The sequence below is a fragment of the Sciurus vulgaris genome, assembly GCF_902686455.1.
Source record: "Sciurus vulgaris genome assembly, chromosome: 3".
Lineage (NCBI taxonomy): Eukaryota > Metazoa > Chordata > Mammalia > Rodentia > Sciuridae > Sciurus > Sciurus vulgaris.
In genome coordinates this window covers 1,002,774-1,030,486 of record NC_136463.1, presented here as the reverse complement: position 1 = coordinate 1,030,486, position 27,713 = coordinate 1,002,774, and the positions used below count along the sequence as shown (strand labels likewise).

At 61.7% G+C, this 27,713-nt stretch overlaps 3 protein-coding genes across 8 annotated transcripts in view; 2 read left to right on the top strand and 1 right to left on the bottom strand.

Annotated features, from left to right (window-relative positions):
- Positions 1-15,573, top strand: part of ASPSCR1 (ASPSCR1 tether for SLC2A4, UBX domain containing) — a 36,428-nt gene extending 20,855 nt beyond the window's left edge. For all 5 annotated transcript variants that reach the window (XM_079132726.1, XM_079132729.1, XM_079132727.1 and 2 more), the window contains 9 exons: positions 8,833-8,972; positions 9,197-9,278; positions 9,600-9,666; positions 10,271-10,333; positions 10,704-10,756; positions 14,793-14,844; positions 15,085-15,154; positions 15,223-15,398; positions 15,481-15,573. In XM_079132726.1, coding sequence (XP_078988852.1) covers positions 8,833-8,972; positions 9,197-9,278; positions 9,600-9,666; positions 10,271-10,333; positions 10,704-10,756; positions 14,793-14,844; positions 15,085-15,154; positions 15,223-15,398; positions 15,481-15,494 — 717 coding nt within the window. In that variant the 3' untranslated portion in view covers positions 15,495-15,573. The remainder of the gene's footprint in view (positions 1-8,832; positions 8,973-9,196; positions 9,279-9,599; positions 9,667-10,270; positions 10,334-10,703; positions 10,757-14,792; positions 14,845-15,084; positions 15,155-15,222; positions 15,399-15,480) is intronic.
- A 1,360-nt stretch (positions 15,574-16,933) lies between these two features.
- Positions 16,934-20,059, bottom strand: CENPX (centromere protein X). The gene is made up of 5 exons (XM_079132740.1): positions 19,965-20,059; positions 17,905-17,956; positions 17,757-17,810; positions 17,451-17,539; positions 16,934-17,369 (listed from the first exon to the last, which is right to left on the bottom strand). Exons 1-5 carry the CDS (start codon positions 19,992-19,994, stop codon positions 17,355-17,357), a joined length of 240 nt encoding a protein of 79 aa, XP_078988866.1. The 5' UTR covers positions 19,995-20,059; the 3' UTR covers positions 16,934-17,354.
- A 118-nt stretch (positions 20,060-20,177) lies between these two features.
- LRRC45 (leucine rich repeat containing 45) lies at positions 20,178-27,703 on the top strand. 2 transcript variants are annotated; one of them, XM_079132724.1, is made up of 18 exons: positions 20,178-20,309; positions 20,679-20,933; positions 21,378-21,439; positions 21,784-21,854; positions 22,106-22,284; positions 22,492-22,620; positions 23,771-23,883; positions 24,244-24,302; positions 24,554-24,631; positions 24,830-24,965; positions 25,036-25,113; positions 25,203-25,314; positions 25,408-25,478; positions 25,845-25,937; positions 26,264-26,356; positions 26,735-26,908; positions 26,979-27,126; positions 27,214-27,703. In XM_079132724.1, exons 2-18 carry the CDS (start codon positions 20,714-20,716, stop codon positions 27,408-27,410), a joined length of 2,013 nt encoding a protein of 670 aa, XP_078988850.1. In that variant the 5' UTR covers positions 20,178-20,309; positions 20,679-20,713; the 3' UTR covers positions 27,411-27,703. The 2 variants fall into 2 exon arrangements, with proteins under 2 accessions (XP_078988850.1, XP_078988851.1); XM_079132725.1 differs by lacking the exon at positions 20,178-20,309 and adding an exon at positions 20,346-20,361.
- Positions 27,704-27,713: the final 10 nt, after the last annotated feature.

The window sequence follows — 27,713 nt, the reverse complement described above, 5'->3', positions numbered from 1 at the left end:
TTATGACTGGTACACAGACCTCCAGGTGGTGACTCAGCGTGCCTGCTTGGGGCCATGGTACTGTACCTCACCCCTTCTCTGGCAACTGCTCGAAGGTGGGCTTCCTGGCCCTTCAAGTTAGCCCAGCTGTCTGCGTCCTGGACCCCGTCTAGTGGCTCCTGGCCACGCACTGGAGCTCAGGTTCAGCTTCCTCGGCCTTCTATACCGAAAAGGCAGTGGCCCCTGTGGATTTGGGCTGGAGGAGGCCAGCGAAGCCCATGCCGCCCTCAGTGGGCCAGCGGCTCCCAGAGGACCCAGGTGTGGGGCGGGGCGGGAGGAGGGTGACCTGGGCCCAACCATCTTGGGAGCCATGCCAGCGGCTGGGGCCAGCATGAGCTTCTGCCGGCCTGGGCAGTCTGCTGGACTCCCACGTGCAGGATGCTGGTGGTATGGCTCCTGGCTGGGTGGTGTGGGGACCCTCACTGCTGTAGACTTTCTTCTGCAAGCTGGTCCTGCTCTTCAGAAAAGGCATTTGTGTGTTTCAGCAGATCCTGCCTTTCTGAGAGATTTTCGTGGCTGTGCTTTGTCCGTGGTCTGCTTCCTGTGTCTAATGTCAAGGTGGCTATGGAGAGGGATGGCTGTGGAGAGGGCAAGGCAGTGCTGGGGATGTCCCCCTGCTCCAGCGTCCTGCCAGGGCCTGCCCTTGCCCACTGGTGGCTCCGTCTACAGCTGCAGGAGCTGCATAAGCAAGCCTTGCTCTGATTGCTGAGGGGACCCTGGCCTGTGCACGTGTTGACCTTGTGGTTGAGGCTACGTGGTTAGTGTGTGCTAGAACAAAGGTCTGGTGTGTGGAGTTCACCATCTCAGGGCTACTGCTGATGGTCAGTGCCTGCCTTGCCCTCCCAGGCCAGCACTCTCTTCTGCCTCCTGCCACGTACTTGGGAGCTGGAGGGTCCAGGCCAGTTTCCTGCCTTTGGAGTCCTCAACCTGAACTGTCCTTGACATGTCTGATGAGTGGACAGGGGAGTGGGCATGGAGCAGGTGAGGGGCGCTCCTGGTCCCAGTTTGGGCTTGTCCTGGTACGGTGGTGACAGTGGGCCCCCCTACCCTTTGGGAAACCTGCTTACTTCTGCCCCTGTGAAGCCCCAGGCTCCTCAGCCTGGGGTCCTTGGCATGTGTGGCTGGGCCAGCTGGTGCCAGGGTTCTGGCCACCTCAGGGTGCTCCTCCTGGGCAGGAAGACTGTCTTTCTCCTGGGAGAGCAGGCCCCAGGCCCCAGCTTGCGGCCCTTGCTCTTTCTGTGTGGGACTGGCCTGGGGCGTGTGTCTTCGTGTGTCCCCGTGATGGGTTGGTGCAGCAGCTGGGCACAGCTGGCCTGGCCTGCTCTTGGGGCGGGTGTCACTGTCCTCAAGTGCTAACCCCAGGGCCCCCAGCTGGCAGGGGCGGGGGCGGGGTGGTACTCCAGGGGGTGCGTGTGCCTCCGCCTCCCCCTGGGCCTTTGATCTGGAGCCGGGGTGGCTGGCTGATGGAGGAGCACCCTCACACACCTCCTGTCACTGACAGCCACACGCCCAGGGCGCAGGCCGCATGTGTCTGCTTTGTGTCCCTCCTCAGTCCTGGGGGAGGGGAGGGAACAAGACAGAGCTTTTTTGGGGAACTTCAAAGGTACACTTTAGTAATCAAGAAGAGTTTCCAAGTTTCCCATTAATGCTTTGCCTGTGTGTGGTTTTTGGATTTAAATAAGGACTCAGAAGAAAGAGACAGGATAAAATACAGGCAGGTCCTCGCTGAGGCCGGGATGGTTCACAGACCCGGGCGGTTCCTGCCTTTGATGTCAGACATTAATTATTAGAAGGTAGTTTTACTGGCGATCAGAACCGGGCACTGGGAGAGGCTGGGGCTGCCCGGCGCCCCCTGGCCCTGTCCTTTGAAGTCCCTCCACGGCCGGGAGGCTGCTCCACAGCTCTGTGCTCGCCAGCAGACGCCCCCCACGCCTGTGGCCTCCCCTGCAGCTGCTGGCACAAGGGCTGGCCCTGATCAAAGGCCCCGTCCTCCAGGCAGGACTGGCTGCTGCTGGCTGGCCTGCCCCTCCCCCTCGAGAGCTGCCTCGGAGCGCGTCCTGCTCCCGCAGCCTGGCTTTGCCCTGTGCCCAGCCAGTAGTTAGTGCTGCTGAGGCTGGAAGGAGCCTGTCTGGGGCTGTGAGGTGGTTGTTGGTGCTGATCTGGTGAGACCGTCTCCCTGCTCCTAGACTGAAGCTTGCTGGGCAGGGCGGGCTGCTGGAGTTCAGTGCCACTCTCCCCTTCTCAGCCTGTGGTCCCTGTCCTCCCTGTGAGCCAGCCCTGACCCCTGCTGTGCTTGGGGTGTTGGTGGACTCCCCCAAGCTGGGAGGACCAAACCTAGCTGTCCTGAGAGCCTTCAGCCATGCCTTAATTGGCATGTCTACTGAGGTTTGCTAGCAGCTGGCTGAGTGGCATTGTGGGTGCTGGTTGGGTCTTGGTTCTTGGTGACTGGCAGGTGCTTGTGGCTGATGCTCCCTGCATGAGCTCTGATGGGTGGGCCCTGCGAGCCAGGACCCTGCCTGCCCCTCGGGGCCCGGCACTCTGCCGGCTCTCCTGGGAGCCTCTGTCCTTTGTCCTTTGTCCTGTCTTTCCCGAGCTCCTAGCAGTTGCCCGACTTGGCTGGCCTTGTGGGTGAGGATGCTGCCCATGACCTGGGCTGGTGTTCACTCTGCGTTAGTAGTGTGCCCTGTGCCCGTGGAAGACACTTGACTCCAGGGTGTGCAGGGTGGCCCCTTGGTCAGGGGTTAGCCGCTCTGCGCTCTTCTTTTAAAGAGATGCTTCTCATTTCTTTTTTCTTTTTTTGGTACCAGGGATTGAACTCAGGGCACTCAACCACTGAGCCACATCCCCAGCCCTATTTTTTGTATTTTACTTAGAGACAGGGTCTCCCCGAGTTGCCTAGCACCTCACTTTTGCTGAGGCTGGCTTTGAACTCACGGTCCTCCTGCCTCGGCCTCTCGAGCTGCTGGGATTCCAGGTGTGGCCACGGCACCTGGCAGATGCTTCTCCTTTCTTTGTGGTATGAGTGACTCATATTCACAGTAGAGAAGTAGGACAATAAGAAAAGCCCCAAGGAAAATGAAAGCCTGTTGCTGAGCACGTGAGCGCGTTGTGTGGCGCTTCTGGCTGCCTTGGTGGCAGTGCCCACGTTCCCAGCATGCACCCGCCTGTGTCGGGGCTGCCCTCGCCGCTGTCCGCAGCAGGGCTATGCAAGTGCTGTGCTCTGGCTGTGAGTGCTACAAGTTGCTGGCTCCCTGGCCGCCGTCCTCTTGGGGTTGGGCTGTTCTCGCGCAGTTATCTGTAGCCTGTCAGACCTTCCGGAAGTCTGGGTGCCTCTGGGGCTGGAAAGGATAGGAGAGGCCCTGGACGGTGGCGCCCTCGGCCCCCTGCCTCAGCTGTTTCTCTGTGTGCTGGGGTAAGCCCGGGTTCAGGGGACATCATGGCACTGGGGAAGAAGGCTCTGAGCTGACCCTACTAAGCGCGGCGTCCAGAGGGGCACTGGCTGCACAGGCAGGGCCCTGGGTGGGGCATGTCTCCCAGGAGAAGGCACGGCGCCAGGTTTCCCCGGGACCGTGTCCCTGCTTCTTACCACACGCTTTGGCCCTTTCCTTGGCTGCGCATGGCTGTATGCCAGCAGGCACCCCAGGCTGCGGTGTTGGTGCTGTGCCCAGGCTTGGGTCAGGCAGCTTCCCTGGAGGTTCTTGCTGCTGGGGCCAAGGCTCTGCCTCTCCCGAGGCTGCCGTCTGCTCGCTCCAGGCCACGTAGCCCCGAGCTCAGGTGCAGGTCTGGCCTCTCGCCTAGGCACAGCCACCGCCCTCTGAGCTGTCCAGAGCCTTTGGTGGTGTCCACATGTCCCAGCGCCTCTTCCTGAGGGCCGCCCGGCCCTGCAAGCAACACGGGAGGTTTGGCCCACGTCCCTCCTGGAGGGGCCCATTCAAGCTCAGCCTCAAGGGGATGTGCTTTGCATTCTCTCTCACCAAAGCCCCATCTGGACAGTCCCCCTGGGAAACGGATCTGGCACTGAGGTGGCCTCCAAGCAGTGTCCTCAAAGGTCCCTGTCAGCAGGAACACAGAACTGGGCACCCCCCATCCCCTATCTGGGGTCTCCCTGCTGGAGTGGCCACTGAGTCTGGCTACCAGCCGACCCGGGGTGGCTGCAGCCCGTCGCCCGCAGGCTGGACATTGCCACGGTGGTATCCCGTCTTCCCTCAGGGGCTCTGGTCCCTCCTAAGTGTCTTCCCTGCCCTCCCTCTGGGCTGGCTGGCGGTCCATTGTCACCAAGTTTGCAGACAATTGGGGCCCACCTGCCTTCTGTTCTGCTGGCCCCTCCTGGTTTTTCTCCTGCCCACCTGGCCTCCTCTCCAGTTTCTTACCTGTGACCTTCACTGGAGGCAGTGGCCTGGAAGTCTGCCGGGGTTCTGAGTTTGCAGGAAACGGTTCCCCAACGGCCTTCATTGTTGGGGTTCCATCCCGTGTGGGGTTCACGGCCTCATGGCCACAGTGAGGCTGGCCACCCCCAGAGCCTCCTCCCTCCTGTGCCAGCTGCTCCCTCGGGCTCTCTGGCCTCCGTTCCCTCACCCATCACGTGGCAGTCGTCACACACACCACCTTACTGACTTTTTTTGAGGATTTGGGAGCTCCACACACAGAGGCCTCAGAGCTGGCCCCCTGCTGGCCCCCATGTGACAGATCTGTTTGTCCTCACGCCTCTGCTCTGACTGGGTGCCAGTGAGGGGACCAGGTCTCCTGGCACAAAGGGATCAGACAGGACGATGGTGTCCTTGGAAACTGACTGGACTCTGGAGCCCAGGCCAGCACACGTTCTCAGTGAGGGTGCTGATGCCCTGTGGGCTTCTTGGAGGCCTCGAGCAGGGCTGAAGGTCTGCCCTGTGGAAGCCAGCGGTCAGGAGTGCGGAGAAGGTTCTGGTTCTGTCCCTCGGCCTTCCTCATAGCTCATAGGGGCCCCCGTGGACCAGTGACCTGCAGGGCCCCTGTCTGGGCTCCTTTGCCTCAGCACTGGAACACATTCAGGGATTGGGACTTGGGTCAGCCCTGTGTTAGTGAGGTTTTCTCTCTGTGCTCAAAATACCCCACAAGAACCACTCAGAGGAGGACGTTTATTCCGACGCACGGTTTCAGAGCTTCAGTCCATGATTGGTCCAGCCCACTGCTCTGGGCCTGAGACGAGGACCACATGGGGAAGTGCAAGGAGGTGGACGGGGCCCAGGGCAGAGGCACCCTCCAGAGCAAGGCCGACCCGCCTCCTGCAGCCACACGCCACCTGCCAGCTGCCTCCAGTCACTTCATTCCACCTGGATGGCCTGACCAGGCTACGGCTCAGTCGTCACCGCACCGCTGATGAGTCTTATCCCTGCATGAGCGAGAGCTTTTGGGACCCTCGTCTCCAGACCACAGTGAGCTCCTCACTGGCCAGTTAAGTGCTCCAGGGCAGGGTGCCAGGAGCCAGTCTCACTTGAGAGAAGCTGTGACTTGGAGACGGGCATGTCTCCAGGATGGGCTGTGGGCACCTGGCACTGCGCTGGGAGCCGCGGTCTGAAGCTGGTGAGTGTGCAGCTGCGACAGCCATGCTCCCAGCAGGGCTGTGCCCTCCGGGAGCCCAGCTCACGTCGGAGGGAACAAGCAGGGCAGGGCGTGCATGTCAACTCGGGCGTCACGTCGACCGCTCTTCTTGGCGTCTTTGTCTCTGAGAGTGAAAACCTGGGCCCTGCCCGGCCGTTTGCACCTGGGACCTCCCACACCTACCTTGGCGGTTTCTACCCGTCTATTCAATGATTGGATTCTGGAGGGCCTGGGCTTGGAGGTGTGTGAGCACAGACCAGCCTGGTGCCTCCGCCCGTGGTAAGCAGGTGGGGACCCTGGGAGCCCCATTGGCTGCAGAGAGGCATCTGAAGCAGGTGCTTTGGGACCTGCCCACCAGCCTGGATCCCTGCAGTTTCCTGGAGACGCGCTTCCTTGGTGGGAAGAGGCGCATCACGCCAAGCCCCCAGGGGCTCTTCAAAAGATCCACCTTTGCCACTACTTGGCCTCAGAGCCTGGCGGCCTGGGCCCTGCACCTCCTGCCCACGCCTTTTCCTGAAGCCACCAAGAGCTCTTTAACTGATGTGGAGCCCTCTCCCAGTCTCAGCAGATGGAAATAAAGATTTCTGCAGCCCTCCCAAAACACACTGGAAGTGATAGGAGGAGGGCGTGCGACTGTCTGCGTCTGTGTGCACCCTCGGCAGCTGGGCTCCAGGGCATCTCTCTTGCTTCAGCGTTGTCCCGGCCAGAGAGACAGCAGAACCTGCCCCTTTCCTCTCTCAGCACCAGCCGGGGGGACGTCTCTGGACATCAGGCCCTCCTGGAGGCCCCTCCAACCACAGCATGCACCCGGGCCTCCTTGCTTAGTCAGGCCTGGTGGTCCCCACAGTGCCGCTGTGGGCTCTTCTGCTGGATCTATCCTCCATCTAGAACCACCTCTGCAGTCCACCTGGGAGAGGAGCTGTGCGTGACCCTGGATGCCCACACAGCACAGGGCCAGGTGCTGGGCTTGCTTGGCCCTCCCCTGGCCCTGAGACGCCCTGCCCGGCCCCCTGCTCAGCGATGGCTGCGGGATGGTGTTCTCCACCCTCCTGGAGCGCTTTGGCTCCTCCCACTCCTCTCAGCCCAGCTGCAGATGCTGCCAGTGCTCCTGGGAGAGCCAGCCCCTCCCCAGCTGCTTGTGCAGCCTGCACCTCGCCCAGCAGGCTCCGCAGGCACCTCGCTCCTGCGGCCCTGTGTTCCAGTGCCGTGAGGGGCCCAGGAATCCCATCCGTCCTGTGGTTCTGGTCCTGGATGGGACCCTTGTCTCTTGGTTCTATTTTAAACCCAGGCTTCCCGAGCAGAGTGGAGACCTGGGGGGTGGCAGGTAGGAGTCCAAGATGGATCCAGATAAGAATTTTGTCAGTTTTATTTTGAACAGAAATGCAGTGGCCCCTGCAGCATGAAGCAGGTGGCTCTGCCTCTCCCACCCTGACCTGCAGTGTGGACTGTGAAACTTGGGGTCATTGTATTTCCCAGGGGGTAGATATATTTGTGACCTGCTGTCCTCTATGGAGACCCCAGGGTGGCATGTCCTTCTTGGGACTAACTGCTGGCCTCTGACCTCTGCTGTATTGCTGAGTTCTGGGCACAGGGACCCTGTCGGGTGGTCCGTCTTGGTGTGATGCCACCACTGTGTTACCTGCCTGCTGCCACCAGTGTGGACTCGGATCCTGTGGGTCGGGCTGGCTCCTCAGGGAGGGGCTGGTTCAGGCCACTGGAGAGCCTGCCCTTTAGCTTGGGGCTTTGAGGCCAAGTGCCCTGAGGCCACATCTGCGTCAGGATCTCGGCCTGGACTGGCCATTGCTGGGCACATCCATGTCCTTCCTGCCTTCCCTTGGGGGCCTGGCGGGCTCATGGCCCTTTTGGAATGCAGATGCTGGCCACGGGGTGCCTGGTGCCTGCAGCTTGTAAAGAACTGGCGCAAGACCGCCTGCGGCTGCTGCTGCAAGGCTGTGGCTTGGAAGGACAGCCCCTGGAGCCTGGTCAGCCCCCTGTGGGCCCCTGCCCCGGCCTCCCCCAGCTCCTCTTGGGCTGCAACCCTTGGATGAGGCGTGACGCAGCTACACGGTTGGTGGGCCGTACGGCATCCGTGCACAGGGCTGGGGGTAGAGGCTCAGGTGTGTGTCCAGCTGTTCTAGTGTGGGTGTTTTGGGCATGCTGGTCCCCAAATACTGTGCAGGGCTGACCAACCTGGGCCTGGAAGGATGTCCTCAGGGCCGTGGGACCAGGGTGTTGCCCACCTGCTAGAGGGTTGCAGGAAGGCATGAAGGGATGCTGGTTCCCAGATCTGCCAGTCCTGTCCCCCAGGGCAGAGGAGCAGGAGCAGGGTCCCAGGCCAGCCTGGGACCAGAGGGCCCTTGAAGGGACAGGGCAGGATCATAGGGCAGGTTCCTGTGGCCACCTGCCCTCTCTGATGTCTCTTAGTTGTTTTGTGTGGGGAAGGACAGGATCACTGTGGGCCCTGCTGGCCCAGCCGGGCCCCTCAGTCAAGCCTGGCTCTGTGGGGTGGCCTCTGCCCCCAGGAGGTGTCCTACCCTCCCAGAGCACCGCAAATGAAGTGGGTCTGCCTTGTAATTTTCATTGCTGTTGATGCCAATTAGGAGTGACGCTGTCCCTTTCTCTGTCCCCAGGGTGGGCAGAGGGAGGGTTGGCTCATTCCCCAGGGGAGGGAGAGGTGGAGTCAGCCTGGCCACGGGCTGTGGCTGAGAGGGCAATGGGGGCAGCCGCTGGGGTTTTTGCCAACACTCTAATTTGGTGGCTGTCACTGCCCCTCCCCTCCGTGGAGCCCCTGACGTGGCCAGGAATGGGGGTGTTGCTCCACAGTGGGTTTCTAATCTTGGGGTTCCTGCACTGAAGCAGAGAGTGTGCAGGTGGGCTGCCTGTGTTCCCCCTCACCCGCTCTCCCAGTCCCCCGGGTAGTGCTGGCGCCTAGCCTGGCCTGAGCTAGACTTGAGGCCACAGGCCCTGCTGGTGAGCAAGATCATGGGGTGATACTGATCGGGGTGCCGAAGTGGGGGGAGAGGAAAGGGGCTGCAGCCTTGGAAGAGCTTGTCTGAGGCTTGACCCCTTGTCCACTGTTCCAAGTCCTGCGCTGACCCTGTGCTGGCAGGTGGGCTGGGAGGGGCGGGCCGAGATTGATAGAGTGCATGACCGTTCCAGCTGTGGGGGCCGAGGACCCCCAGGAGGCCCAGGTCAGACGAGGCCCTTTGCCCGCAGCCCGTGGACCGAGATGCTGTGGTGTGCCACCCCGACCTGGAGGACCTGCTCCAGGCCTGGCCGGCAGAGCTTCCTGATGAGTTCTTCGAGGTGACTGTAGACGATGTGAGGAGGCGTCTGGCCCAGCTCAAGAGCGAGCGGTGGGTGTCCCAGCCCCCAGCGTCTCTCCTCCACTGGTTTGCCTGGCTGCTAGCTCTGCCTGCCTTCCCCAGGGTGCGCAGGGGCTGCCAGGGTTGGCCATTGCCTGGGTCCCTGGCACCTGTGCCCTGGGCAGCACCTCTGAGGGCGTGCCAGAAATCCATTTGCTCCTGAGGGGTTCTGTTCTGACTGGGGAGACCTGGACTTTGTACCCCTCTTGACACAGGAAACGCCTGGAAGAAGCCCCCTTGGTGACCAAAGCCTTCAGGGACGCTCAGATGAAAGAGAAGCTGGAGCGCTACCCAAAGGTCTGCGGGGCGGGGCGGGTCCTGTCTCAGCACGTGGCATGACTCGCCTGCAGCCACAGTGCTAGCAGCCCACGCCGCTGGTCAGGAGACATGCTGACCAGTGGGAGCACAAGATGTGGTCTGCTAGCCGACCAGCCAGGCACCCACATTTTATGATGAGAATCCTTAAGCAAACGCCTGTGCTTTTAGCACGCTCATGTGTGCACACAGGCTTGGCCATCTTTGCCCCCAGCCTGAGACTTGGCTGTTAGACTGTGGGGCTAGGGGTGGTGCCAGGTCTGAACTTTGTAGTCTCTGACGGCTGCTCCTGTCCTGACCTAGGTGGTGCTGAGGGTCCTCTTCCCTGATCGCCACATCCTGCAGGGCTTTTTCCGCCCCAGTGAGACAGGTACGTGGCCCTGCTGTGGAGGGGAAATGGGAGCCCTCTGAGCCCCTCTCAGTTCTTTCCAGGCCACAGGACTGGCCATCTCCCCATGGGTTCCAGAGAGCCTGGGCAGCTGCAGTGGTTTCTCTGAGCCAGGGTGCTCTGAGGAAGAGTGGGCTCAGGACCCCTTGGAGGAGGAGTCTGGGGGGCCTTGGTGTCAGCGAACTTCCCAGAATGGCTGGGCCAAGGTGCCCACCAGCCTCTGAGGGAGCCTTCCCCTGGACAGGGTTCAGGCTGGGGTGATGGGTGAACAAGAGGCACAGGGGATGCTCTAGGCCTGGCCAGGCACATGGCTGGGGGTGAATGGGCCCAGGAGCAGCCTGCAGAAGGTCCAGCCAGGTTGAGCATTGGGGTGCCGTAGAAGGAACAGAGTTGAAATTCCCACCCCTGCTTGGCCTCTGCCGAGAAGGTGGGAGCAGAGTCCAAGTTGTGGGAACCAGATCCCTGGGTGACTTCACGGTGCCCTGGCTGGCAGGGCCGCCGATAGTGGGGGCAGAGAGGTGGGCCTTGGAAGCAGGCGTATGAACCTGTCCTGAGAAGCCCTCTGCTCCCCTCTCCCTCCTGGCAGTGGGGGACTTGCGAGACTTCGTGCAGAGCCACCTGGGGAACCCCCAGTTGCCGTTCCACCTGTGTGAGTGTCTTCTCCAGAGCTCCGCTCACTTCTTACTCTCCCTGTGTCCCGGCCCCGGCCTGTGCCCACCTCGCCTCCCTAGGTTCTGTAGAAACTGCAGTCTGCAGCTGAGGGCCCATGTTAGTGCCTGTTCGTGTCAAGGCTGAACCTGGGGGGAGGCAGGAAAGAGCGGGAAGTGGGAGGGAGGCCCTGAACTCCACCTTCTGGCTCCAGCCATAGGGAGAGGCCAGTGAACCAGGGAGAGCTGCATCTGGGTAGGTCTGCCCTGGCCCCCGGCGTCCCTCACGCACCTTGCCAGGCTTTTGCAACAGCAGAAGGGTGGGCAAGGTGCCCCCAGGCTTGTCTTCCTCATGGTGCCTTCTCTCCGCAGTTGTTGCTCCCCCCAAAACCATCTTGGATGACCACACGCTGACCCTCTTCCAGGTACTGCCTGCCTCACGGGGTGCTGCTGGGGCAGGGCGAGGCCTGCGGCTGGGAAGGAGTGCCCTGGCAGGCCTGCGGCAGTAATAAAGCCTCTTAGAGCCGGGAATTCAGAGGGAGCAGCGCGGCCTCTGAAGTTGTTTCTGACAGGGCTTTCCAACCTCCTCCGCTTCCTGCCTGGCCCCAGGGCGGGGATGGGCCTGCCTGACTGGCTGGCCAGCCGTCCTGAGCAGGGGGCCATCAGAAGGTCCTGGCCTTTGGACTGCTGGATAACACCAGCCCTCTGCCCAGTACCTGGGTGAGGAAGGGCCCTGACAGGGCTGGTCAGAACCCTTGGCTAGAGGTGGCTGCCTGTGAGGGACTGGGGACCTGAGCTGGGGGGCTCTTGCCAGCCTGTTCTCCTGCCTTCCCCTGGGCCCAGCCTTTCCCCTGGTCCCCAACTGGCCTCTGATGGTTGGCCTACCTCTCCCACCCGCCCCTGGAGGTCCTGGTGCTTGGAGGCCTCTTAATCCCATGCCCTGCCCTGCTGCCTTAGGGAGCCAGGAGGCATGAACGTCCTGTCCCTTTGCCCCCTGGGAGAGCAGCTGGAGCGTCCCCAGCCCCTCTGGCCTAATAGTTTCCTCTTCAAAGAATCGTCAGATATTTTAATTAACAACAGAGGCAGCTCAGAGGCCTTTGCAGAGGTCTGGGTTGGGGGTGACAGGCTCCACTGGCTGCCTGGAGCCGCTGCCATTGGGGTGAGATGGGGCACGAAGTGGGCAGGCTGGCTGGAAGCCTTACCCGCAAGTGAGGGGTGCGGAGGTGTAGGAGCCTGCCCGTGATGGCGCAGTCCCCTCTCAGCCCGTGAACCCTGAGGCGCCAGGCTTTTCCCTCTGCGCCCGCCCCGCCCCTTGCTGGCCAGCTGCTGATAAACATTGAATTTGGAAGATGCTTTGGGATGGAGGGCCAGCGTCCAGCTCCCCGCCGCCCGTTAGGAGGCTCCCCCACTGAGCCTCGGGCACCTCCAGTCCACCATGTCTGACTCATGGTGACGCTGCCCCACCATCAGCAGCTGTCTCCTTGCATCAGTCAGCTGGGCCTCCAGCCTCAGGGCCTTTTGAGGGGTGGTGACCGTTCCCGCCATCGTCAGAGCTGGCAGGGCCAAGGGAAGGAAGCCTGCCTCCCTCTGGCGGGTGAGCAGGGGGCGGCGGTGCAGAAGCCGCCGCTTCCACGTCTCTGGCAGGGCTGCGCTCTGACCGCCTGGCCTGGGGCTGTCTGGCCCAGCCTGCCTCAGAGGATGATGGTGTGGGGTGCTGGTGGGGCCGTCAGGAGGACAAGGACAGGAGAATGGGGACAGGCGAGCCTTGTCCCGGGCCTGAGCTCCTGAGTGCAGGGCTACTCTGAGCCAGGGTCCTTGCCTTGCCCTTCTCAGCCCTCACCTGCCACCTCGCCCAGGGCCCTGACGGCCAGCACTGCTCTCCAGGGGCCATCAGCATGAGCTCTGGGCCCAGAGCCTGCCTGGCCTGTGGCTGCCCCCGAAGCATGGAGGAGTCTCACCTCGCCTGTCCTCCATATTTCTGGGGGCTGTGGGTTAGCTGTCACCCGTGTTTCTTATGTCCCCATCTTTCCCCTCCCATCTGAACCCTCAGTTGTCCCCATGTCTGGGGGGGATCAGTTTAACAGTCGTGGTCAGGTCTGTCCCTGATCCTTCTCTGTGAGTCTGCTGGGGATGGGCTGGTGGGACTGGGCCAGGGTCTGGCAACCCAGACAGTTCTCAGTTCCAGGAGTGGGTCAGAGTGGCCCACGGGGGGTGCAGGTGAACACATGGTGGAATCCCTTTTCTGCTGGTCCGTTTACTCGGTCAGGACTTGAGCCCCAAACCAGTGGGCAGGAGCTTCAGGTGGGCAGGGAGGTCTGGTTTGGGGTGGGGGAGCTGGCCCAAACTTTGGTCTAGAGGACTCCCCTATAGAGTGTAGGCCTTAGGCCTGTACCCGCCAGGCTGGCGCTGCTGACTGCCCTCTCCCCAAGTTGAGAGCAGAGAAGGAGGGGAGGGGTGGAGGTTGGCCCCCAGACTTCAGCGTGCTAGAAAGAGTAAGCAGTACCTAGGTTCCTTCTGGCATAACCCCCTACCCTGGGCATCAGCCCACAGGAGGCAAGTGAGTCCCACAGTCAGGGACTTTTCATCCCCTGCCCTTGCAAGCCATAGCCCACTGTCCCTTGAGTGTAGGGAGAAGCCCCTGATAGCACCTGCTGCCTCTGAGCAGTCCTTAGCCTGGCCACCTGGAGCAGAGGCAGCTCAGGGACCTGGACCCAGCGGAGGCTGCCTTTCTCTACTGTATGGTTCTTTGGCCCAAGGAGGAGGTGGCACTCAGGATGGGGAAGTTCCTGGGGTCCTGGAGGGCAGGCGCCTCAGGCCTTCCAGGGGTCCAACTGGAGGTTTCCGCAAGTGGGAGGCGCAGTAAGGCTTAGGGAGGCCCAGGCCCAGCCCCCCTGAGCACTCGCCAGCCTCGATGCTGCCCAGTCTGCTGTCCTACCTCCGTGTCCCTTCAGCCCCGCGGTGCTGACTGCTCTGCCAAGTGCTCCCTGCAGGTCCTTTCCCTCTCCTGGTGCTCCTGGTTTTGACTGCCTCTCTGCACAGGCAGTGCCAGGTGAGGGGCCCCCTGAGTGATTTGTGTGGTCCTTCCTGGGGCTTCCAGGGGACACCCCGTAGCTGGGGTGGGCCAGTGCTGAAGGCATGGGCGTCCCAGATGTGCCTGCAAGAGTGGGGCTGTGGCCTGTGTGAACCCTGGCCAGGTCCCCCGGGGACGTGCATGTGGGTGTGGAGGTGGGCCAGCCACGGCGGAGGCTCACCAGAGGGCAGGAGCCGCCATGCCGCACCAAGGAAGGCTCCCCACTTCCGTGCTCCTAGGGGCTCTAGGGTAGGCCCCCGCCCCAGGCCTCCTGTTGGGCTTTGATGCCGGCCCCACAGTTGGGTTTCAAAGCATTCACCGCCCTCGTTTGTGTCCCTGCTGCCGGCTGGAGGCTGAGGTTTCAGCGTTCCTAGGCCCGGCCTTTGAAGCCGACTCTTAGTAATCTTCTAATGTCCCCCCAGCCCCACCCGCCCAGCAAGCCCAGGGCACTCCCAGCAGTTTGGCACCTCAGGGAGAGAACACCCTCCACCTCCGCAGCAGCTGCAGCTCCTTCCAGAAACGTGGCTGGGCCTCAGCCGTCAGCCTCAGGCCTTGTCAGCTGGGCCTGGCCTCTGCAGCTCCTGGAGCAGCATGCCCAGGGTGTCAGCTGGCCCTGTACCTTGGTTTCCCCCACTGGGGCCCAGGCAAGTGGGGCCAGTCCCCGAGCAGGAATCCTGCACCTCCTGCCTGCTGTGGGGAGGCGTTGGTGCTCGGCTCCCTGGGTCTTCAGAGCATCTTCACCCTTATTTGAGTGGACACGAGGAGCTCAGGGCCAGTGGCAGCTTGTGCCCCCATGGCTTAGCCAGGTGGATACCCTGCCTTGGCTGGGGCACTCAGAGCTATCCATCCTCAAGCCCGGGCCTGCCCTCCCAGGATACTCCTGTGTCCCACTGGGTCTGAGTGCGCCCCCTCAGCCCAAAGGAGACCCCCCCTGCCCACAGCCCCACAAGTCTGGGGGGCAACACGAGGTATGGGGGTGTGGTCAGTCAGCACGGAGGCACAGGCCTCCCTGTCTCCACCGTCTCTGTTCCTAGACAGCAGCAGGTTGCCCTTCCTTGACATCTTGGTCCCCAGACCACCCTTCCAGTGCGTCCGCTCTGACCTGGGCAGGACACCCACAGGTGCACACCGGGTGCCTGCTGGGCCTTGCAGCTGGCCTTCAGAGTGCTGACTGCTCACTCTGCTGTGGGTGGGAGGGTAGAAGGGAGGAGACGGGAATGGGGCAGTCACAGAAATAAGCGCACTTCCAGGTGGGGCTCTGGGCTGTCCTGTGGGATCCCTGTCCAGGCTGGGCAGGCTGCTGTAGGGAGGGGCTGTAGCCATCTCGGCAGACCCTGGGCTGGTGGAAGCTCTGCCTACATAGCCTGAGTCCCCCTTCCTCTCCTCTGCAGGCAAACCTCTTCCCTGCTGCCCTTGTACACTTTGGAGCTGAGGCGCCAACAGGTGAGTGGGACCACACTGCTGGCCCTGGCCAACTGTCCTGTACCATGAGTCCCACCTTATCTGTGCTCAAAGCAGGAAGCCCTGGAGGGTGTTCAGTCTGGGGACCTCATGTGGGTCTTGGAAGGAAGGTCTGTACCCAGATGCCTACTTCCCTGCCGGGCACACGCCCTCCAAAAGCTGTGTGCGTGGGTGGAAGGTGAGGGAGTCGCCAGGGGCTGAGGGGACGCTGTGCCTCCGCAGGCCTCTACTTGGAGCCCGGGCTGCTGGAACACACCATCGCCCCTTCTGCAGCGGATGTACTGGTGGCTAGGTAAGTGCCCCGGGTGCGGGGGTCTCCTGGGCAGTGCCAGCTGTCCTGACCTCAGCCTCTCATCCCAGGAGCATGTCCAGGGCCACCAGGTCTCCCCTGCCACTGCCAACCCCTGGCCCTGTGCCTCTGGAGTCGGAGCCAGCTGCTGAGGAGGGGGCACTGGGACCCCCTGGACCTCTCCCAGGGGCAGTGCAGCCCATGAGGAAGAACCCGGGCAAGGTGCCCAAATGGCTGAGGCTGCCAGGTACCAGTGGTGGGCGGGGTGGGCAGGCAGGACAGGTGGCAGGGGTCCCAGGGCCCACAGCACCCCGGTGTTTCTGCTGCAGCTGGCAAGAGGTGAGAGCTGCCGTCCAGGAGCTGCAGGACCCCGCCCCGCCCCGCCCCGCCCCGCACAGGAATAAAGACGCTTCTCTCAAGGCCTTCCGTCCTCCTTCCTGCAGCAAAGGCCCCACAGACCTCTGTCCTGCTCGCTCATCCACTGTGACCAGCTGGCCCCAGAAGCCTGGCTGGACTGGTGTGGCCCTGTGTTCCTGCTAAGAAGGGCTCTGGTGTCCCCTGCAAAAGTTCTGGGCAGGCCAGAGCCCTGGGCTCAGTGGCTTTCCCCCTGTTGCACCTAATGAACTGCATTATTCTGCTAGAAGAGGAGGAAGTAGGCTGCTCCCCCACCCCTCCAGGGCCCTGGGCAGGCCTGCTGTGAGGTCTTTGGTGACCCTGCCTTGTGCCCCCAGCCTGACTGGGTAGCCAGTTCCAGCACTTCCACTCGTTGGAGCCCTTTTGTCACCACCAGCCAGCCTGTCCCTGCAGGTCTCCTGACCTCCATGGACACCCACCTGCTGAGAGGGCACATGGGAGCTCTGCCTACCCAGCTCCTCCTCAGGCTAGTGGGGCTTACTCCCAGGCCAGCTCCTGCCTCCAAAGTCCCCCAAGGCTACCCTGGGCCCCTGCAGGAGCAGATGTTGTCCCTTCTGCCTTGGGGCCTGACGTCACACCCTCCAAACCTGCCCATCCCCGCTGGACCCCAAACCCGCAGCTCCTTGATTCTGAGACAGGAGCCCAGGAGGCCACATCTGATGCTGAGTGCCCAGTAGTGTGTTGGTATCCCTGCCCTGTGTTCCGACAAAGCAGCTTTGGGTGCTCCAGGGAGGGGACTCCAAGTAGCCCTTCAGGGTGCTGCTGGAGGCAGGGACAGAAGACTCCATATGTCTCCTGAATGCTGGCCCAAGTGGAGCTAGCTGGACAGAGTCTGAGCAATGGGACTGCCAGACCTGTGTGGGACTCACATAGCACTGCATTGCTGAGGTGGGCAGGGGCATGGCCTGCAGCTGACCTATACTCTGCCTGCCTCTTCTTGGGGCCAGTGACTGGGCAGGGATGGGGGAGGCCCTTTTTCATTTCAGCATGGCCTTGAAGCAGGTACAAGACCTGGAAGCATCTGGTCTCTGGGTCCCTGTCATCCTGGTACTGCCCACAGTCAGTAGGCCCAGGGAGAGCCTGAGGCCAGCACATGGCAATGCTCCTGGACATGACTGCCTGTTGGTGGCAGCTGCTGTGGCCCGTGAAGGGAAGAGTATGTTCTGGGAGAGCTGGCTGCATGTGTAGGGGCTCTGGTTGTAGCTGGCTCAGCCCCTGGTGGACAGTGCACACATGCCGTTTGTTGCCCACCCTGTCCTTCCTAAGGGCTGTGGCTTTGTTCTACCAAAATGGATGGAAGGGGACATGCAGAGTAAGGCTTTGAAGCAATCTGACTGAGTGATCAGTGGCAACAAGGAGGCAAAGCCCGGGAGAAGAGATGTTGATTTATTAGTGTTGCTCTTTAAGAACAAATTTACAGCCTAGGAGGCACCCTCTAGGGGAGGGCCATGTGGTTAACAGGCTGCAGGTGGGCTTTGATGCTGGGGTGGCCACCACACACCAGGTGCTGGCATGGTTGGGACTGGGAGGCAGGCCAGTCCACCTGTTCCCTGTACCTGCCTCTGTGACCCAGAGGCTGTCTCACTGGGTTGGGAGCCATAGGGACAGGATACGGGGAAGAGCAACAAGTGCTAGGTCCTTAGTGTTCTTCAAACACTGGAGGAGGCTCTTGGGAACCAGGTGTTAACACTTGTCAATCCACTGCAGACCTCTTAGTGCCACAAAAGACACAGGCCAGCTTTGCAAGGGCACTGGCTTCCTGGGGGTGGCCTCAGGAGGATGAATATCCCTAGAAGTCCAGGAGCTGTTAGGGAGAAGGACACTCAGCCAGCCAACCAGGCACCCTCCAGGACCCACTGGACTGCCCAGCCTGTACCCTACGTACCAGCTGAGGAAGCACCTTTTCCAGCTGGTCCACATCCACAAGCGCCACGTCCTCTGCCTGGGCCTGGCGGGCCCCGCGGACAGCTGCCTCTGACGCCAAGAAACGGGGGTGAAAGTTGTGGGGGCTGGAGCCTTGGCCCCGAGTTCCCCACCCACGGCCACCCCTCAGAAGAGCCAGGTTGCAGCTCCTCCCTGTCAGCTTTTCAGGGACACAGCTTAGGCATTTGTGGGAACTGGGGAAAGCTATGTTTACACTGAAAAGTAAAAGAATTTCGTTTGCTTTTTGGCCACTGGGCCCTTGGCTCACCCATGACAAAGATCCTCAGAAGCTCTCCCATAAGCTGCAGTGCATCCCCGCTGACTGCAAGGGATGAGGGAGAGTCAGGAGGGCCCGCCCTGCGGCCCCCGCCCCACGTGGCCCCCTACCTTCCCCAGGCCTCCCACGGGCACCCCACCTTTGGTCTTGCCGTCCCTGAAGTACAGGTGCAGCAGCCTGCTGACCAGCTCCTGGAAGGGAGGGAGGGTCAAGACCTGGAAGGAGTGGGCTGACTTCCAGCTGAAGGCGCTGCCACCCTAGGGTCTCGGGCTCAGGGAGGAGGCTGGCAGTGCTGAGGGGGAGAGTTTATCCAGGGGGCTGGAAGAGGGGGCCGTGGGATCCCTTCAGGGGACAAGAAATCCCATCGGAAGCCACCTGCACCTGAGAGGCTACAGGGAGAGGGGGAAGGAGAAGTCCTGTTGCACCACTTACCCTGGGGGCTGAGGGGTTCTCCGTGAGTAAACAGCCCTGGTTGGATCTGGGATGCCAGAGCTACCTGCTGCTGCCTGGGGAGGTCTGCCCACCAATGCTGCCTCACTCGGCACCAGCTCCATCCTCCTGCTTAGGGCGTGCCAAGGGCATCGCTGTCTGCAGTGTGGCGGAGCAGGAGCGCTGGATAGAGGCCTGAGACCCGTTTAGCTCTCCTGAGCAGGAAACTGGGTGCCACTTCCGGGTTGTGGGTGGAGGGGCGCTGACTTGGAAAGACTGGGCTACTGAGGTGTTGAATAGGCTCTGCAGCAGGGCCTAGCTGTTGGTCCTCTAGGAGGAAGGGCTTCTCACTGTGGCTTGAGACCTGAAAGGATGTCACCATTCTGTGGGATGGTGATACAGTGAGTGAATCTGGGGACCAGGGCAGCTGGACAAGAACCTGTGCAGATCATGAGGCCAGGACACCCCTCCCAGTTGCCCAGGGCAGGAAGCAGCTGAGAAGGGAAGCAGCCTGGACCAACTGGGGAGGAGAGCGGGCAGCAGCCACAGGAGCCCAGTCAGCAGCCTGTCACACAGGGGAAGGTGAGCTGGGACCCACCTGGCCACTAGCATCAGCCAGGAAAAGGCCACACTGTCTCACCCAGCGCAGAGAAGAGTGGGCAGGAGTTGATGCAGAGACAGAAGTCCTGAGGGTAGGGGAAGAACCTGCCGGGCAGTCGGCAGTAGCCAGGAGGGTTCCTGTCAATGAGTATGGGAGCCTAGTGCCACCTGCTGGTTCTGCTTACCAAATGCCATGTCAGGAAGGTACCACCTGCCCCACTTACTCCAAGACCCCTGGCATGCTGCTCTGAAAGACCATGCCAGAGAGGCAGCCACTGCAAGGGGCTGGACAACAGCTTCTGCAGTCGTTCTACAGTGACCTCCAGGAGGGGAGGACCAGGAGAGGCACAGTGAACATGCCCGGCTCCTGGCCCCCACCACACAGGTCATACCGGACACAAGCCCCTTGTCATCCTCGCTGAGGACGCCTGCTTGTCAGTAATGACTACAACCCCAGCTCTGGCCAAAGTCCTCAGGGATCTAGCTGTCCAGGTGGGCTTAATCCAGAGCCAGACCGGCTGTGACCCTCCCCGTGTCATGTCTCAGGCAGTACCCAAGCCGCAGTGACTTTCCTTCGGAGGTCAATAACTCAAGAAGGGGCTGATGCAGGTGGAAAGAATTCCCGCGCCTCTACAAGCTTAGGTCCTCCACCAGGGGACAAGCGCAACAGGAGGCCCTCCTGGTGCACCTTCCAGTCGTGAAGGACGCTCATTGTCTCAACTTTCAGGCAAAACAACTAAATGAAACAACCTAGAAACCTAGTCTGCGCGGGGGGTGGAGGCCAGTGGGCCCTCTGCACAGACCCTCGGATGGGAAGTCCGGGTCTAACCCTAGCCCTGCCTCCTAAGGAAGGCCTCCGTGCAGACGGCTGAGCCCGCGCTGCCGCGCCTGGCGGCCAAGGAGTACGCGCGCCGCAGCAGCTTCTGCTCGCGCCAGGGGCCCGGGCGGTGTGGGAGGCCCTGCGGCTCCGCGGCTGGACGGCGCGCCGTCTCTTCCGCTGAGCCCAGGGGCGGGCGGCGGTCCGGCTGCCTCCGCAGACCCTTCGATCTGGCCGGGGGACCCCACCCTCGAAGAATACGCGGACAGCGCGCGGACTGGCTTCGGACCCGCACAGGTGCCACGCGGGAGCTGCAGCGTCCGCACCCGCAGCCCGCCAGTCACGGGTCTCACCTTGCGGAAACCCGCGCAGGATCCTTCCATAACCGCCGCCGCCGGCAGCGCTCTGGGAAACCCCGCCCCTGCGCCTCAGCCAATGAGCCTGGGCCACACCCCTGGCCAATGATCGCGAGCGTCCCCCTGGAGCTCCGCCCCCGTGCCGCCAGATCCCAGCCAATGAGGCGGAGCTCCTGGGCTTGCAGCCGCAGCGCGCGCCCGCTCTTCTCTCTCATTGGCCCTTGATGAGCCACTCTTGTGCAACGCCTCCTGGGAGTTGAAGTCCCCTTCGCCGTTCCCGGCGCCCCCTGCTCTTCCTGGATACTGAGGCGCGCGGGGCAGTGTGAAGCGCGGAGGCGGCTAGTGGGTTCCGCGGCGCGAGGGCGGGCTGGGAGCCGCGGGGTCCGCAGGGAGGGTTCGCAGGGAGGGTTCGGGGTATGTGTGACGCGCCTGCCTGCTCTCTTGACCAGCTCTCGCCGGGCTCCCTGTCCTCGCCATCCGGGGACGCCCTCCTTGCGCGGTCCCGACCACCGTACCGTCCCATCCCACCCTTGGGGTCAGCGTAGCTCGTCCCCAACCCCCGTCGTTCGAGACGTCGACCCAACCCCGATGCCAGGACTGCCCGCGCTGAGCCGGGTGTTGAGCGGCTGCCCCTCTTGCAGCTACGTGTAGGCCCCCAGGGAGGCCCCTCTCGGCCGCCGGCCTAGCCGCTCACCTGGAACCTGTCTCTAGGAGAATGCGGGGAGGGCCAGCCCGCACTCGGGGACATGGAGGAGTTTCGGCGTTCCTACAGCCGTCTATGCAAGGAGAGTGGGTCCGAACCCCAGGATGCTGTCCTGCAGCAACTGCACCAGCTTCCACGGGGCCGACTGGACCTGGCCACGCAGAGCCTCACGGTGGACACCTGCAGGGCCCTGGGCAAGCTGCTGCAGAATCAGGCACTGTTGACAGAGCTTGTCCTTAGCGACTGCATGCTGAGCGAGGAAGGTGGGCGCCTGAGTTGCAGGGCGTCCTCTGCAAATTTAAGGGCTGGCCTCCGAAGCTGCAGGCAGGGAATGCTTCTGTGCCACCTGATTGTTCCCTCTTCTCCTGTATGTACCGGAAAGTGAGCAAGTGTCCCCTCCCAAAACCTGGAAGCAGAGGGCAATTTCCCTGTATAGTGGAGGAAGAGGAGGCTTAACATTCCCTGACTTTCCAGTTCTTCTGTGCTGGCTCTAGAGAGGTCTCAACAACCCAGTGCTGCCTGGCAAGGCGGCAGATGTTTCAGACCTTACAGGAGCAAGAAGACTAATTTCCAGTGTAAACCTAGAACAATGGGCACAACGGGGCAGTCCTCCCTCTTCTGTCTGGGGAGATGCACTGAGATGGGGCCCACAGGGAGGGCTCAGGGCCAGCAGAGGCAGAGAGTGACTACCCATCTCCTTTATCCAGGAACCATACTGCTGCTCCAAGGACTGTGTGCCAACACTGTCATGAAGCTTCTGGATCTAAAGGTGAGCAGGCCTGCACTCTGGGTAGGAGAGGGGAAAATGCAGGGTCCCAGGGCCTGGGATCTTGACAGTGGCTAGAAACCTGTCTGTAAGGTCTGGCACCCAGGACCTCCGTGGTTCCCCTCCGATTGTCCCACACACGTGTGCTGAGGGCAGTGCTCCCATAAGTACTGAGCACAGCAGCCCAGGACATCAGGGAAACTAGGCTCTTACAGGACATGTACCTTCTCCAGAGCTTGCCTCCCTGGCCTTATGTGTTGCCTGACCAAAGTTCCAAGGGGCAGGGATGTGGTATTCAGAATCCAGCAGGTGACAGGAAGTGATTGGCCAGACTGTTCCTATCCTAGGGCAATAACCTTCGAGCTGCAGGGGCCGAGGCTCTGGGAAAACTCCTTCGACAGAACCAGTCCATTCAGAGGTACAACACCATCCCAATCCACCAGGTCCCTCTGGCTCAGGGTTGGCCCCAGAGAACACAGTCCTGCAACCCATTCACTCTTTCAGTCCAGTTGTCTGTGTTCCACGTCCGTTGGTGGGGAGTAGGTGGGTATAAATCACTCAGGAGGCTCCAACCTCCATCAGACGCCTGAACCCTCAGCCTCTGCAGGCCCTGGAGCCCCCAGGTCAGGTGCTCCACTGGGCTGAGCACCTTGAGTCCCCTTCCCACAGCCTCACCCTGGAGTGGAACAATCTGGGCACATGGGAAGATGCCTTTGCCACCTTCTGTGGGGGCTTGGCAGCCAACAGCACCCTGCAGCAGCTGGACCTCCGCAACAACCAGATCAGTCACAAGGGGGCAGAGGAGCTGGCCCTGGCCCTGAAGGGCAATGCCACTCTCCAGCAGCTGGGTGAGGCCTTCTGCACTCCGGCTTCCCCGGAGGGACCTGGGGTGTTTCAGGCCATATCCCCTGCTCCCTCATCCCTTCGCCACTGGAAGGAGTGGGCTGGGCTTCCTGCTTTGTTGGCAACCATAGGCAAAGGAAGCAACCTTGACTAGGCCAGCTCCCCCACCCTACCAGGTACCTTCCATCTAGTGACAGCAGGTTTCCTTCCAGACCTGCGCTGGAATAACATTGGCCTCCTGGGGGGCCGGGCCCTGGTGAACTGTCTCCCCAGCAACAGAACCCTCTGGAGGCTGGACCTGGCTGGGAACAACGTCCCCAGTGACGTCCTCAGAGCCGTGGGTACGGGTGCATGGAGCTGCTTGCTCCTCAGTTTGGAACAGGAAGCCCTTTGACAGAGGCCTGTCCACCAAGGGAGGGGGGCAGCTCAGGGCTTTGGACAGGGAGGCTTACCACAGGAGTAACCCAGTGTAGGTTAGCACCACAGGGATGAGGGAAGAGCAGAAGGCAGGCAGCCACAGCCTGCTGTGTGGCACAGCTCACTGCTGCCAAGGACTCAGCCACGTGCTCATTCAGTTCTCAGGACCCAGTAGTCGGGGAGGGCGTCACATTTCACAGACTGGCAAGCAAAGGCCCTGTGACCAGGAGCCTGACTCTAGCATTTCTTGGCATTTGTCTCCTGGTCATCCTTGAGTTTGTGGCTGTGCATGTGAGCCCTGTAGGTACACAGCCACGTGGCCTGTGCTGCTTCTGCCACAGCTGTGGTCTTTCCTCCCCACAAGTCCCTGTAGAAGACATCTCAGCCCCAGGATAGCGGATCCACACCTTATAGCTCTCTATGTGTCACGTCTGAGCATGGGCCCGGAGTCCTGAACCCTGGCTTCTGCCACACCTCTGTGCTATAGGGTCACTTCTTCCTGATGGCGCTACCTAGCCCTCTGTCATCTCCACCTTCTCGCTGTTCCCAGACCTGCCTCCAGGCAAGCAGTAGCTGTTGAAATGGCTTTTGACTCACACCCATCTGGGCCTTTTTTTTTTTTCTAAGTCCTTTTTTAAAAATTATTGTTTAGTTGTAGGTGAACACAATACCTTTATTTATTTATTTTTTATGGGGTGCTGAGGATTGAACCCAGTGCCACACACGTGCTAGGCAAGTGCTCTCCCACTGAGCCACAACCCCAGCCCCCGCCTGCAGCTTTCCAGAACACCTCTTAAGTTGTGCAGTGGCCCTCAACCTTGTGGTGGAGGACAGCTGCTCCAGTATGGTAGCCATCTCTTGTGCTGGAGCAACCTCCTCAATGTGCAAGAGAGGTCCCCATGCCAGGTACCTCCTGCTTCCAGCCCCACCCCAGGTGTAGTGGAGGTGGTGCATCCCACAGGGTTGGTCCCCAGATGGCCATCTTTTAGATATAACCAGCGCAGGGCTGGGCCAGTCGTCCACGCTTCCGCAGGCAGATTCCCAGCAGGTGGATAACACAGCTCCTTCCAACAGAGCAAGCCATGGAGCACAACCGGGAGCGGCATGCTGCCTTCCAGGAGACCCGAGCCCGCACCCACCTTCTTAGCAAGGAGGTCCAATACCTCCAGGAGGAGAAGTCCAAGCAGGTAAGCAGGCATCCTCACAGAACTCAGAGCTGCTGTGGATGCAGGGCCTGGCCAGCTTCCCACTCCCTTGCCCCCATAGTATACCATCTTCCCTTCCTCCAGGCCTTGGAGCCTCTGAGGCACAGATAACCCTAACCAAGGCGACCTCCTGACCCTACTTCCTTTGGGCCGGGTTTTCCTGAGAGCCAGTGTCCCAGCTTCCAGCCTCTCTGCAGGGCATCTTTCCTTTGAGTGAGGCAGTGGGGCCAGGAGGCTGAGTGTTGCCCAGCTGCGTTGGTGGGCATCTGCTCTCCTTTGCTTGGGCAGGGCAGGGCAGGGCAAGCAAGCTCTGGACACTGAGGGGGTCTGCTCTGTCCCCAGTTTCTGGATTTGATGGAGACAATCGACAAGCAGCGAGAAGAGATGGCCAGAAGCAGCCAGTGAGTGGCCCAGGGTTGGGGAGGCAGGGCTGCAGCTGAGCCGCGTACCTGGGTCACCTGCCTGAGAAGGAGTTGTATCTTGTGCTTCCTAAGGGGGTGGGCTAGAGGGCCAGTGGCAGTGAGTACCAGTAGTCACACTGCTGCCCTCAGCTCCGAATTGGCCTGCTGCAGGTGCGTAAGGAACAACAGCTGCTTGGCAGGCCAGGGAGGGACCCAGGGTTTGGGTTTCGCAGAGCCTCCTTTGCCCACAGGGCAGCAGCAGCACGTGCGGCACAGCTTCAGGAAGCCCTGAATGAGAGGCACTCCATCATCAACGCCCTCAAGGCCAAGTAAGCAGGGGAGGGGCGGCCTCAGAACACATGGAGTCGTGCCCACGGGACGGGAGGGGTACAGGCAGAGGTTACCCAGGAAAACTTTCTGGGAGAGGCGAGCACTCACTGGGATTTGAATGGGGCCTGGCAGGAGTGAGGTCAGTGGACATTGCTGATGGAGTTGGCACGGAGCGGGCTGGCCCTTCCTCTTTGCAGGCTGCAGATGACTGAGGCTGCCCTGGCTCTGTCCGAGCAGAAGTCCCAGGACCTGGGGGAGCTGCTGGCCACGGCAGAGCAGGAGCGGCTGAGTCTGTCACAGAGGGGAGAGAAGGAGCGCAGGCTGGAGCAGCAGGTGGGGCACGTGGCGGGGGACAGCTGGGGGTGGCAGCAGTGTGACTGGTACTCACCCACGCCCAACTCAGGAAGCTGCAGAGCGGGAGTCCAGGCTCCTCAGAGACTTGTCTGCCGCCAGTGAGAAGAACCTGCTGCTCCGAAACCAGGTACAAGGGTCACGGGACCACCCACCCAGGGAGCCGAGGGTGGGCCGGCAGGGCTGGCCCAGCTCCTGCCCGTGCTGCTGGTGTTCCAGGTGGATGAACTGGAGCGGAAGTTGAAGTCCCAGCAGGAAGAGCTGTTTCTGACCAGGCAGGAGCTGACCAACACATCAGCTGAGCTGAAGATTCGAGTTGTCCAGGCTGAGGGTGGGCATAGGCAGGCCTGCCACTACGGGGACAGGGAGCCCCAGGGACGGAGCACTCCAGAAAAGGTTCATCGTACTTTCCCCCTGGGTTTAGAGCGCCTGGATGTGGAGAAGAGAAGGGCCAGACAGAGCATGGAGGACTCAGAAAAACTGCACTTCAAGGAGGTACCTTCATGGTGCATGTCTTGTGGGCCCTGGTTCCCCATCCACCTGGCATGCACAGGCCTCAGTGTCCCTAAAGCATGCCCCTTATGAGGTCCCCTCACCAGCCTTCAGTTGCTGGTGGCGGATCTTCACCACCCAGGCCCTCGAGTGTGTAGTGCTCCCCACAGGTGAAGAGATGCCGGCTCCCCTGCTCGGGCATGCATCCTAGCGTACCAGGGCTGGGTCCTGCCCTTGTACTTGCTCCTACCAGCACTCTCAGGGTGACCTTTCCCAAGAGATGTGTGCCCTCTGGGGCAGGGATTCCATGGGGGTGGGCTGGGAGAGCCTGCACCTCCCAACCCTGGCCTGACTCCCACACCTGGGCAGGTGGAGCACATGACCCGCCACCTGGAGGAAAGTGAGAGGGCCATGCAGGAGAGGGTGCAGAGGCTGGAGGCCCTGAGACTGTCCTTGGAGGAGGTGAGCCCACATGGTAGGGGGCAAGCTTCAGCCCTAGGGCGAGTGAGGGTGGCAGCTCCTGTTGTACCCAGTCTCGGGACCTGGGGCACACCTTTCTGGTTTCAGCCTTATGGTACCCTACCTTGGGACCCACCCACCAGCGTCCCTGAGAGGCCACAGAGAGCTAGTGTGGGCCTCCTTGGCTGTAGAAACCCTGTCCGGTGAGCTGGGGGTGGGGGGTGGCGCATGTGGCCTTAAGAGGCTGATGGAGGGAGTCTCCCAGCCCCATGGCCCAGAAGGGAGCCTGGGCCAGAGCAGGATGGAGTAGCAGGTGGCTGTTGGTGCAGGAACTGAGCCGCGTGAAGGCAGCAGCACTTAGTGAGCGTGGCCAGGCCGAAGAGGAGCTCATCAAGGCCAGGAACCAGGCCCGCCTGGAGGAGGTGAGGCGTGGCCACAGTGCTCATGGCCTGTTGCAGAACCCTGCAAAGCCTTCAGGACTGGCTTGAGCCACTGGGAGTGAGGCTAACGTGGGCAAGACCCGGGCCGTCGGCCCCACAGCCGGGGCTCTGAGAGGGGAGAGGGAGGCACCACGAGTCCAAAGGGCAAGATTCAAGCCTGGGGGTGCACCAGGGGATGGTCCTGGAGGTCCTGGAGGCACAGGACAGAGCAGCTGCAGAACAAGACGAGTGATCTCAAGTGACACTGGAGCCTTCCCCTCAGTCCCTCTAGAGATGGGGGTCAGTCCACATGCAGACTGTTGCTCCAGATGCATGCTGGGGCCAGGAGGCCCTTGGACAGAGTGCCTCCCATGCCCCCAGCAACAGCACCTAGCTCATCTGGAGGAGAAGCTGCGGCTGCTGGCACAAGCACGGGACGAAGCTCAGGGCACCTGCATGCAGCAGAAGCAGACAGTGGCCGAGGCCCAGGCACGGGCCAGCCAGCTCAGCCTGCAGGTGGAGGGGCAGCGGCGGCGCATAGAGGAGCTACAGCAGGTAGTGGACTTCCAGGGCCGCGGGCCCCAGGGGTGCCTGCTCCTGCTGTGTCTCACCCCATGACTCACAGGAATTGAGCAACAAGGACCAGGAAAAGGTAGCAGAGGTGACCAGGGTGCGAGTGGAACTGCAGGAGCAGATGGGTCGCCTGCAGGCCGAGCTGACAGCCCAGGAGGCTCTGAGGGAGAAAGTGGCAGCCCTGGAACGCCAGCTGAAAGGTGAGTTCACACCTGGCTGGTGGGGTGAACTGGACCAGATCTCAGCCCAGAAGGGCAGCCCCTTCTCACTGAGCCCCTCGCCTGCAGTGATCGCGAGTGACCACCGGGAGGCACTGCTGGACAAGGAGAGCGAGAACGCATCCCTCCGGGAGAAGCTGCGGCTCAAAGAGGCAGAGATGGCACGCATCCGTGACGAGGAGGCCCAGCGGGCGAGCTTCCTGCAAAATGCTGTCTTGGCTTATGTCCAGGGGTCTCCCCTGAGATCTCTGAGCCCCCCAAAGTGAAGCCCCGATCGCCCCGGGAGGACCGAGGGGTGGCGTCCCTCATGCGTGTCCCTTTCTAAAGCGCAGGCCCGGAGTCCCCCTTCTTCGACCGTAGGGACAAACCTGGCGCCCAGTTGGCGTGCGGTCCACGCCAAAGCGACCCCGCAGCCCTACGCCGGGAGGACCGCGTGCGCCCAGGGAGGGGCTCCTTGGACCCCCGCGGGGACAGTGCGGCGGTGGGAGGGAGGGAGTTCCCACCGTGAGCGCAGCCGCGCGCCGACGGCGAGTCTGAAATACAGAACTTTTGCACTTGGTGATGCGTCC

Coding starts and splice junctions, on each gene's coding strand:
- CENPX (XM_079132740.1), bottom strand. CDS start 19,994: ATGGAAGGATCCTGCGCGGGTTTCCGCAAG. Junction 17,811..17,904: donor CAGGGACGGCAAGACCAAAG/GTGGGGTGCCCG, acceptor CATCCCTTGCAG/TCAGCGGGGATGCACTGCAG. Junction 17,540..17,756: donor TCTGAGGATCTTTGTCATGG/GTGAGCCAAGGG, acceptor TCTTGGCGTCAG/AGGCAGCTGTCCGCGGGGCC.
- LRRC45 (XM_079132724.1), top strand. CDS start 20,714: ATGGAGGAGTTTCGGCGTTCCTACAGCCGTCTATGCAAGGAGAGTGGG. Junction 24,966..25,035: donor AGCGCAGGCTGGAGCAGCAG/GTGGGGCACGTG, acceptor CGCCCAACTCAG/GAAGCTGCAGAGCGGGAGTC. Junction 25,315..25,407: donor TCGAGTTGTCCAGGCTGAGG/GTGGGCATAGGC, acceptor CCCTGGGTTTAG/AGCGCCTGGATGTGGAGAAG.